The 12,346-nt window shown below is 47.5% G+C and overlaps 1 protein-coding gene across 1 annotated transcript in view; it reads right to left on the bottom strand.

Annotated features, from left to right (window-relative positions):
- STK10 (serine/threonine kinase 10) overlaps positions 1-12,011 on the bottom strand; it is a 141,124-nt gene extending 129,113 nt beyond the window's left edge. Inside the window, exon 1 of the mRNA XM_069764105.1 lies at positions 11,751-12,011. Coding sequence (XP_069620206.1) covers positions 11,751-11,903 — 153 coding nt within the window. The 5' untranslated portion in view covers positions 11,904-12,011. The remainder of the gene's footprint in view (positions 1-11,750) is intronic.
- Between the last annotated feature and the right edge of the window lie 335 nt (positions 12,012-12,346).

Below are 12,346 nucleotides of genomic sequence, written 5' to 3' on the forward strand. Positions count from 1 at the left end.
AGCAACGGATCCGGCGGCATACGGTGTTTGCCATAATGGAAGCCTATGGCGCCGGTTCCGTATAATGATGGAATCCAGCGACGGATTCCTTTTTTTTTTTTAAATTGAGCATGCTCCGCGTTTTCCATTCTGGCGCATCTCTCCCTCTCTACATCATCTAGTCTGATCTGGCGAAAAAAACGGATCTGTCGCATCAGTTTTTCACAATTTGCGACATGTCTCATTGCATCATGAGACACTTCCAAATGTCACGCCACTCCAATCACCTGACCACTGCAGTCCATCACATGACTAAAGAATAGAACGTCATCGCATGTTGAACTACTCCTAGATAAACAGAAACATTTACGGGATTGCTCCCACCATATTAAGTTACCGTAATCTTGCTGTTCTAAGTCCGTATGCTTTTTAAAACGTATAAAGAGAAAAAAAGCATAGTTGACAGCACATTTTTATGCAGAATAACTGTGTATACTTTTCTTTCACAGCGAGCATCTATGGTTAACTTGGACCACTATATCAATTTACAGAGGCAGATTTCGGAGCCTTCTATAAAAGAATTATCCGCCAGGCAATACCCCTGACCCAACGACACACACGTGATGTGAACAGAATTAAGCCTAGACCTAGAGAAGGTGTCCCAAAAGGACTAAAGAAGTGAAAACAAGAAAATAATTTTTCAATAAAAAGGGGTTCGGATTCAGAAAAGGTCCCTAAAAGACTGAGTATGCGGTAAGATGCCTGACGCGCTTTTCGCCCAGCTTACCCTTACCAAAAAAATAAAGCAGGGTCGAAATGCATCGCGTCAAGGTAGAGGGACACTGTTCCATTCAACCAGTAGTCACTCTTCATTACACCACCAGGTAACACCATTTATAGTTTTATTACTATGTTATCTGCTATTATATCCCTTATGGTCACAATGGTTTACATACAGTATATATCTGGCCCCTTATCGCGTCCCCAGTCTTATAGGCACTTTTTCCTGAATTTTAACCCGATTTCATGGTTATTTATTATTCAATAAAAAGGTATATATTTTACATTTTCTTGTTGTTCTCATTTCTTTAGTCCTGGGAGCCATCTTCTCGCGGGCCGAGTTTAGTTATAATCATTCTGTCCTAGTGATAAGCAAACGTGCTCGGAACAGGTGTTATTCGAGCGTGCCCATGTGCTAACCGAGTGACATCGGCATGCTCGAATAATATGTTCAAGACCCCAAGACTTTTTGACAGAGGGTGATCAATGAGTGGAACAGACTGCCACGAGAGGTGGCGCGTTCTCCTCCAATGGTTCTCTTTCCACTTTTTTAGGGCATTTTTGTTATTATTGATGTGAACAGAGCCTAAAAAAAAAAAAATAAGGATACTGTGTTGGTATCATCAGTATAAAATACTGCAATTTGCAGACCTATATTATGACAAGGTCCTATATTAAACCTCTTATAAGTCATGTAAACTCAGGAACAACCCAATTAGGTCTCCTAGAGTTGGCGGTAAAAGTCATAGGCCTCCCTGGACTGACATTATTCACCTGTAATAAGATCATATACCACAAAGAGTAGAAGATTCTTCCTGTCATTAATCAAGTCCATGCAAATAACGTTATTAGCAGATAACACTGCTAAGTGACCGGTATAGATGGAAACACGCCAGGAGCAGGGCTATGACCGAGAGACGAGGACAACACTCCTACCACATGCCAAGAATGAATAGCTACATTTCAACTGCTTATACATTAACCCGAAAGGAAACAAACAGTTAAAGGAGCAAACAGAGCTGTGCACACAAACACCATTTTTTTGGCTCTGAGGTTTAAGTGTTGTTTAAAGTCCTAGTAGCGAAACGCAAAGTAAATGGAAGATTAACACAAAATAACAGAAAGTTGGAATCTCTGGGGGAGATGACTTGGGTGGTGGGGAAGTTGACTGTCAGTTGGGACTTCACTTTATCATCACAAACAGTAAGGTCTCGGCCACGTGATAAGAAGTTACATTTGGGTGTGCACAGGATGTAGCTCTGAGTCAACTTGGTGCAAGACCTTTCAGTTGCAACAACCAAGCAAAGAAAATGCCGAGTAAAACACATCAGCCGTGAAATATGTTGTCAATACGATTCTATGCTGAAAATGTACAAGATAAGGACAAATGTCATGTATTATTGTACCACATCTCTGATACTGCCGTATTACACCACACTCGACTAACATGGCTGCACACTTTCTGGGCTAGTTTACCATTATATGCTGGGAGAAATAGGAGTTCACTAATAATCCATCATCACAACTCTTTGTAGCAGGGACAATCCAACGCAAGAAAGCAATCCTTGGTAACGAGGCCAATACATACAAAGATTGCGTTACAGGCAACATGAAACAGTGTCATTTGCTACGCAAGATATCCTTCAAGCCATCCGAATATACACTGCTCAAAAAAAAAAAAAAAATAAAAGGGAACACTTAAACAACAGAATATAACTCCAAGTAAATCAAACTTCTGTGAAATCAAACTGTCCACTTAGGAAGCAACACTGTTTGACAATCAATTTCACATGCTGTTGGGCAAATGGAATAGACAACAGATGGAAATTATTGGCAATTATCAAGACACACTCAATAAAGGAGTGGTTCTGCAGGTGGGGACCACAGACCATATCTCAGTACCAATGCTTTCTGGCTGATGTTTTGGTCACTTTTGAATGTTGGTTGTGCTTTCACACTTGTGGTAGCACGAGACGGACTCTACAACCCACACAAGTGGCTCAGTTGTGCAGCTCATCCAGGATGGCACATCAATGCGAGCTGTGGTAAGGTTTCCTGTGTCTGTCAGCGTAGTATTCTGTGGCTGGAGGCGCTACCAGGAGACAGGCAAGCACACCAGGAGACATGGAGGGGGCCGTAGGAGGGCAACAACCCAGCAGCAGGACCACTACCTCTGCCTTTGTGCAAGGAGCAACAGGAGGAGCACTGTCAAAGCCCTGCAAAATGACCTCCACCAGGCCACAAATGTGTATGTGTCTGCACAAACAGTTAGAAACCGACTCCATGAGGATGGTCTGAGTGCCCGATGTCCACAGATGGAGGTTGTGCTCACAGCCTAACACCGTACAGGACGCTTGGTATTTGCCACAGAATACCAGGATTGGCAAATTCGCCACTGGCGCCCTGTGCTCTTCACAGATGAAAGCAGGTTCACACTGAGCACATGTGACATACGTGACAGAGTCTGGAGACGCCGTGGAGAGTGATCTGCTGCCTGCAACATCCTTCAGTATGACTGCTTTGGCAGTGGGTCAGTTATGGTGTTGGGAGGCATTTCTTTGGAGGGCCGTGGAGCCCTCCATTTGCTCGCCAGAGGTAGCCTGACTGCCATTAGGTACCGAGATGAGATCCTGAGAATCCTTGTGAGACCATATGCTGGTGCGGTTGGCCCTGGGTTCCTCCAAATGCAGGACAATGCCAGACCACCTCATGTGGCTGGAGTGACACTCCAACTGACACAGCAGTTACTGCAAGATTGAGGCATTGAAGCTATGGACTGGTCCGCCCGTTCTCCAGACCTGAATCCGATTGAGCACATCAGGGACATCATGTCTCGCTCCATCCACCAACGTCATGTTGCACCACAGACTGTCCAGGAGTTTGCGGTTGCTTTAGTCCAGGTAGGAGATCCCTCAGGAGACCAACTGCCGCCTCATCAGGAGCATGCCCAGGCATTGTACAGTAGGGAGGTCATACAGGCACGTGGGAGCCACACACAATATTGAGCATCTTTTCCTTGTCATGAGGCATTTCCACAGAAGTCAGATCAGCCTGTAATTTGATTTTCCACTTTGATTTTGAGCATCATTCCAAATCAAGACCTCCATGAGATTCATTTTGGACACACCTTCTCATTTAAAGATTTCTCTGTATTTTCATGACTATGAAAATTGTACATTCACACTGAAGAAATCAAAACTATGAATTAACACATGTGGGATTTCTTGCCTTATAAATGGGGTTGGGACCATCAGTTGTGTTGTGCAGAATTCTGGTGGATACACAGCTGATAGTCCTACTGAATAGACTGTTAGAATTTATATTATGGCAAGAAAAAAGCAGCCAAGTAAAGAAAAACGAGTGGCCATCATTACTTTAAGAAGTGAAGGTCAGTCAGTCTGAAAAAAATTGGGCAAACTTTGAAAGTGTCCCCAAGTGCAGTTGCAAAAACCATCAAGCGCTACAAAGAAACTGGCTCACATGTGGACCGCCCCAGGAAAGGAAAACCAAGCGTCACCTCTGCTGTTGAGGATAAGTTTATCAGAGTCACCAGCCTCAGAAAACGCAGGTTAACAGCAGCTCAGATTAGAGACCAGGTCAATGCCACACAGAGTTCTATCAGCAGACAAATCTCTACAACAACTGTTAGGCCGGGATCACACATGCGAGAAACACGTCCGTGTCTCGCATGTGAAATCCAAGCTCTGGCGCCGGCACTCCACAGCGGAGCGTGCGGCTCCATGAGTTGCTATGCAGCCGCACGCTCCGCTCTGGAGTGCCGGCGCCAGAGCTGGATTTCACATGCGAGACACGGATGTGTTTCTCGCATGTGTGATCCCGGCCTTAAGGTACCGTCACATTTAGCAACGCTGCAGCGATCTAGACAACGATCCCAATCGCTGCAGCGTCGCTGTGTGGTCGCTGGAGAGCTGTCACACAGACAGCTCTCCAGCGACCAACTATGCGAAGTCCCCTGGTAACAAGGGTAAACATCGGGTTACTAAGCGCAGGGCCGCCCTTAGTAACCCGATGTTTACCCTGGTTACCAGTGCTAATGTAAAAAAAAACAAAAACAAACACTACATACTTACATTCCGGTGTCTGTCCCCCGTCGCTGTGCTTTCCTGCACTGACTGAGCACCGGCTGGCCGTAAAGCACAGTGGCGATGTCACCGCTGTAATCTGCTTTACGGCTGGCCGGTGCTGACAATGCAGGGAAGCAGAACACCGAGGGACGCGGTATGAAGTGTTTGGTTTTTTTTACATTTACACTGGTAACCAGGGTAAACATCGGGTTACTAAGCGCGGCCCTGCGCTTAGTAACCCGATGTTTACCCTGGTTACCAGTGAAGACATTGCTGAATCGGCGTCACACACGCTGATTCAGCGATGTCTGCGGGAGATCCAGCGACGAAATAAAGTTCTGGACTTTCTGCTCTGACCAACGATGTCACAGCAGGATCCAGATCGCTGCTGCGTGTCAAACAACGATATCGCTATCCAGGACGCTGCAACGCCACGGATCGATAGCGATATCGTTGTGAAGTTGTTCAGTGTGAAGGTACCATTAAGAGGAGACTTTGTGCAGCAGGCCTTCATGGTAAAATAGCTGCTAGGAAACCATTGCTAAGGACAGGCAACAAGCAGAAAAGACTTGTTTGGGCTAAAGAACACAAGGAATGGACATTAGATCAGTGGAAATCTGTGCTTTGGTCTGATGAGTCCAAATTTGAGATCTTTGGTTCCAACCACCGTGTCTTTGTGTGACGCAGAAAAGGTGAACGGATGGACTCTACATGCCTGGTTCCCACCGTGAAGCATGGAGGAGGAGGTGTGATGGTGCTTTGCTGGTGACACTGTTGGGGATTTATTCAAAATTGAAGGCATACTGAACCAGCATGGCTACCACAGCATCTTGCAGCGGCATGCTATTCCATCCGGTTTGCGTTTAGTTGGACAATCATTTATTTTTCAACAGGACAATGACCCCAAACACACCTCCAGGCTGTGTAAGGGCTATTTGACCAAGAAGGAGAGTGATGGAGTGCTACGCCAGATGAAATGGCCTCTACAGTCACCAGACCTGAACCCAATCGAGATGGTTTGGTGTGAGCTGGACCGCAGAGTGAAGGCAAAAGGGCCAACAAGTGCAAAGCATCTCTGGGAATTCCTTCAAGATTGTTGGAAGACCATTCCTGGTGACCACCTCTTGCTTATCAAGAGAATGCCAACAGTGTGCAAAGCAGTCAAAGCAAAAGGTGGCTACTTTGAAGAACCTAGAATATAAGACATAATTTCAGTTGTTTCACACTTATTTGCCAAGTATAGAATTCCACGTGTTAATTCATAGTTTTGATGCCTTCAGTGTGAATGTACAATTTTCATAGTCATGAAAATACAGAAAAATCTACATATATAAATATACACATACATACATACACACACACACTAACACAGTACACTAGCACCTCTTGGGAAGACTACCAAAGACTGAGCAGTTCATCTATGCAGAGTTTCTAATTAATACCCTGGGAGCAACTTGCACTTTCAAGAAATATATTTAAAAGGGGAATAAGCCAATATTGCAAGGAGAAGGTGTAGCAGTTGCCTATAGCCACATCATGACTTCCTTCATTGTCTAAGGGCCCTTTAAAACTGGAGAGCAAGAATCTACAGTAAGTTTCCCCACACTGTAGCCAGCAACTAGCTGCCATCACCACAGCACTGCAAGAACACTGGTAAAAACGTGAAGGACCTGTTCCGCAATGCACCGCCAATGCTTATTTTACAGCGATTTTCCGAAATTATGGTAAAATATATTTCCACGTGGTTATAGCGTTTTTGAACAATTACTGAAAACAAAAAACACATTGGGAATGCAATGTGTAAACACTGCCTACAGTTTGACCCAATTATGACTGTGGTGACTAAGGTACCGAATATTATTGCAGATTCTGTCACATGGACATACTGGCTATCACAACACTGGAAACTAAATGTAAAGCTATAGGGTTCCTTGGGTAACACTGGTGTCTGCTGGGCGACAAATCAGGCATAGCTTTCATTTCATTTTAGGTTCCAATGAAGGAACGCAAACGTGGAATCAATGAGTGTGGAGGGGTTCAGTTTCCATTATTAGAACCAAGTTTATATTTGAGAATGCCATTTCTTATTCTCAAGAGGATCCGGATCTGAGCGGTTGGACTTATCTTATGGGAAATACCCTCTACACATGAGTCTACATGGAGGATGCACCTTTCATGGATGGGTGAAGGGTAGGTGGCAACATGTATTACATAACCATCTGGTATTACACCAATGTGTTATGTGAGGAAAAGCTGGCAGGCTTCACAAATGACTTTATAGCCATAACTTTTTCCCAAAGACGGAGCTGGGTGAGGGCTTCTGTTATACGAGATAAGCTTATGATTTTAATAGTACCATTTTAGTGTTCATTAACATTTTGAAGAGATGAGAAAAAAAAGGAGCAATTCTGTTTTATTATTTAACCTGCGTTAACAGTGTGCCCTTCCAATAAGTTGATATTTGATTAGTTTGCACTATTACCGACTGCCCAGGATGTTGGCGAAACCGGATTTGCAGGACCTGGTCCATTGGACGCATCAGTAATCTGTGGCCACTAGACAGAAGCCCTGAGAACTTCCTGATGACAATGATATGAGGATGTGGACATACCACACATATTTGCTGAGTTTACAGAACAAAAATGTTAAAACTGTCACATATAATAACAAAAATGAGGATTGAAAAAAAAAAGTTTGTTTGTTTTCGGTATTTGGACAAACATTCATTCTCCCCTCAAGTCAAACACTTTACATAATTGGCGGCATCACATTTCCTATTAAATGATAGTTCGTTGGAAGCTTCCCATCATGTTATCTGAACACAAAATAAATGATCAAACAAGAAATAAGAGTTTTGTCATTTGATTGCTGGGAAGATTTAGGCCAAGTTCAGTTGTGTTTTTTTTTTTTTTTTACCGAAAGAGATAAAACACAAAGATGTTACGGTCGTATTGTGATTGCGATGAAATACCATACCACGGCCTCAGCATCTGAATTTAGCCTTACACTGGTCAATGATCAGGAACATATATTTGTATGAACGATCATTGCCCAGTCGTTATACCTGCGTCTGCGACAGTAAGAGTTGCCGGCATTAATGTACTTCAGCTAGGAATATATCTGGTTTGGCAGTAACACGGCTTGTTTTATCTAACTCTAGAGCCCCCTGTACACTTTAGACAGTTTGGCCGATCATTCACCGACAGCTATCATATGGCCGATCATTCGCCGACAGCTATCATATGGCCGATCATTCGCCGACAGCTATCATATGGCTGACCGCTAACTGCCCTTACACAGGAGGAGTGGAGCGCTAAATTAGCCAAGCTCTAGTGTTCTCCATGAGAGCCATTGTAGTCCAGAATCACACATGATGGATCACCCTGTCCCCATCAGCCGTCGTGGGAAAGTCATGAGGCACAACAGAAAGTTGTCCGAAACCGTCAATATCAGCCAATGTTAGTCTATGGTGCCCTTAGCTTGTCATCCAGAAGATTTGGGTTCCCCATGTACAGATGAGATGTGGATCAGGGAATGTGGATTTGACAAGAGTAACCGCTGAGAATTACTCCAGGATTCATTATTCTTATGTAAGAGATGGTATTTCTGGTATTTCTCATAGAATAGCGAGAGTTACATTTAGTCAACTAGTATTCCAGAGATCCAATCACCACATGAATCTTAGTTTTCTAGACAAGCTAACCAAACAATATATGGGAGGAGGAGAGGCAAAGAAGGCTGCATTCTGCTATTCGGGCAGACAATTGACTTGGGAAACCCCACCGATATCCGACAGTAGCTTAGAAATCATTCTAGATCAGGGCCCGTCAGAAAGAATGAAAGGGATGTACTGGAGCCATTAACCAGAGCAAGAAATATGCTCACACTTTATATTACACATTGGTTATATAGAGTAACGGAATTATGACACTTTCCTGGTGTCATCACATTGGAAACAACGGTGATCAGGTTTAGAGGCACTTTTCTGATAAGTGTGTTGGATAAAAGAATAGTGACGAGATTACTAAAGATTTCCTCCACTTTTCGGCACAGAGGGTACAACTTGGCAGAACTCAATACTATACTCTAACAAGAAAAGGCCTGCACTCCATGAGCATTGTTAAGGGGATCTTCCCACTCTGTCTGTTGGCCTATAGCTAAGATAAATGAGGACCCCAGGAGGTCAAATTCACACATCCGACAGTCATTGACCACAATGGTCAGACTCTGCAGGTCTCTTTTGCCCCGAAACACCAAAAGCCATATACAGGGCATCAGAGACTGATGAGGTCAGGTCAGAGAAGGCCGGCCAGTCCATACACACACCAAGGTTCATGGACGTCTGGATTCGGCATAAAGCCAGCTTGGCACATCCAACATTCATGCCTTATGTATACACCTATGAAGGTGTTGATCTCAAGGGAAGGTGCCCATTGTGAATTCGGCAATCCGGTCTGTACTTGCACCACGACTGTTGGACATGAAGTACTGGCCTAAGGGTTGTTATTCATATTAGACGGCGGTCGGTGAAACAAAGCTTCGGCCAAACGTTTGGAAGACTTCTCAGGCGACTCTCCCATACACGGGCGCGCTTGCTCAGCAGATTCCTCCTGTGTTCTCTATGAGAAAGCCACAGAGTAACACAATGGTGGTAGGCTTATGTCATGGAGAACACTACAATCAGCAGTGCGAAATCAGACACCGCACGATCGACAACTTCCCCGACCATCAGTGGGCCGAACCACCATACTCAACAGACCATCGGCCAAACCGATCTATCAAAAGATTCAATAATGTGTGTAGCGGCCTCAGAGCTGGCTTCAGAATACCAAGTGTTAGGCAAGTCTGGGGACAGAAACATTTGTCCGAATTAACTGCAACATGTCAATTTTAGAGTTAAATATTGCACTGAACAATGGGGACTACACTGTCACAATGTTTTAAACAGTTGCATAGTACTAGAGTTTGGGTCACAATGCAACACCAAGATCTTCATGCCACGCAGCCGGGGACGCCGGGAAGCCCTAGAGGCACAATAACACCAAAACTGCCGATACTAAGGAGCCCCTGAACAGCAGAGCGCCCGCCAGTGGTTGTGCAGGGAACTGCAGACGGCCCCATTCCCTTCCACAGGTTAATATCCAGGTGGTGGAAGCTCTACTGTGCGGGAGGGGTGTCATACAGTCCTACAATGATACACTGGAAATAGCGTGTGGAATCTCTGTACAGAGGCTCGAAATATGGGAAGAAATTGCTCCAGAATCTCTCTTATTTGGAGTGAAGTCAGTGCCATAGCTGCGCGGGCAGGAGGGGATCGATCGCCAGCCCCCCTCCAAGATTAGAGCTTCCCAGCCCAACTTTAAAGGGAAACTAAACCCAGAACGGTTCCACGCAATCGTTCATTATGGAGATAATCGTGCCCCAGCAGAAGAGCGCGAGACCAGCACCACAAAGTGACCAGAGTCCCTCAGCCCTTACCCCTGGATCTAATATATGGGCACCAGCCAGATAATAGCCTGTAGTGTTATATGCCCTACTGGTAGAAGTAGTGCGGTGTTAGCTGAGACTTGTAGTGCCCCAGTCACGGTATATTACCCATAGCATGAACTGTTACCCGCCACATCCCTGCACTGTACCATGTGAGTGACCACAATGATCCAAACCATAGGGATGTGGAAATGACAGCGGCCATGACTGCCCAGCTTCTATGGGTCCCACACACACAGCCGCACGGGGGTCCCCCACACACACACACGGGTCCCACGACACACGGGTCCCACGACACACGGGTCCCACGACACACGGGTCCCACGACACACGGGTCCCACGACACACGGGTCCCACGACACACGGGTCCCACGACACACGGGTCCCACGACACACGGGTCCCACGACACACGGGTCCCACGACACACGGGTCCCACGACACACGGGTCCCACGACACACGGGTCCCACGACACACGGGTCCCACGACACACGGGTCCCACGACACACGGGTCCCACGACACACGGGTCCCACGACACACGGGTCCCACGACACACGGGTCCCACGACACACGGGTCCCACGACACACGGGTCCCACGACACACGGGTCCCACGACACACGGGTCCCACGACACACGGGTCCCACGACACACGGGTCCCACGACACACGGGTCCCACGACACACGGGTCCCACGACACACGGGTCCCACGACACACGGGTCCCACGACACACGGGTCCCACGACACACGGGTCCCACGACACACGGGTCCCACGACACACGGGTCCCACGACACACGGGTCCCACGACACACGGGTCCCACGACACACGGGTCCCACGACACACGGGTCCCACGACACACGGGTCCCACGACACACGGGTCCCACGACACACGGGTCCCACGACACACGGGTCCCACGACACACGGGTCCCACGACACACGGGTCCCACGACACACGGGTCCCACGACACACGGGTCCCACGACACACGGGTCCCACGACACACGGGTCCCACGACACACGGGTCCCACGACACACGGGTCCCACGACACACGGGTCCCACGACACACGGGTCCCACGACACACGGGTCCCACGACACACACTTCTGGTTTATAGGGGACGGCAGTGGGGTACTCCCATCTGGGACACAGAACGCAGTCACCCCATCACTTTGGGAACAGGTGGCGACATAGGTGCAGATGCCGTAAGTGGCACAGATGGGTAATCCCTTTAAATCATGGGAAGATTCCCTTTATCCGGCATCCAATAATCCAGAGCTGTATAGAATGTGTAGTTCCACAAGACGCGACTATACAAAGTATCTGCACATTCCGCCCCACTGTCTGCTATTACCTGCCGGATTACCGGCCAGCGCCGCCCCATCCCCCACCTGTGCGCACAGCTGCACCGGCCCGCTCACCTTGTACACTTTCCCGAAGGCTCCATCCCCCAGCTCCCCGACTATGTCCCACACAGTGTTCGGGTCCAGGTCCCTCCGGACGTGCTCATACTCCCGCAGCCTCCGCTTATCGGTGGTAAAGCGCAAGATACGTCGGAAGTTAGCGAAAGCCATGGCCGGAGAGCAGCGCAGGTTCCCGGGAGGTGCCGGTCACACAGTCCCGGTGAGAGCTCCGGCCGCCGCCACACTGCAGCGCACTACAGCTCCAGCGCGGAGAGAATCAAGTGCAGCCAATAGCTCCGCCCCCTGTCCCGCCCGTGGGCGGAGCACAGAACCACAAGCTGGAAATCAACGGGAGGTGGGCGTGTCTGCTGTATGAACGCTATAAAGACAACTCGCCGGGCAAGGGTTATTTCTGGATGTCAGAGGATGGGGAGGGCGCTGTGCCAGCTATACAGTGCAGGGGCACGGGGTGTGATGGTAACGGGCACCGAGAGGCAGGTGTATGGGGTCACTGATAGTACCGGGAACAGAGAGGCAGGTGTATGGGGTCACTGATAGTACCGGGCACCGAGAGGCAGGTGTATGGGGTCACTGATAGTACCGGGCACAGAGAG

Source organism: Ranitomeya imitator, chromosome 4 (genome assembly GCF_032444005.1).
Source record: "Ranitomeya imitator isolate aRanImi1 chromosome 4, aRanImi1.pri, whole genome shotgun sequence".
Classification (NCBI taxonomy): Eukaryota; Metazoa; Chordata; class Amphibia; order Anura; family Dendrobatidae; genus Ranitomeya; species Ranitomeya imitator.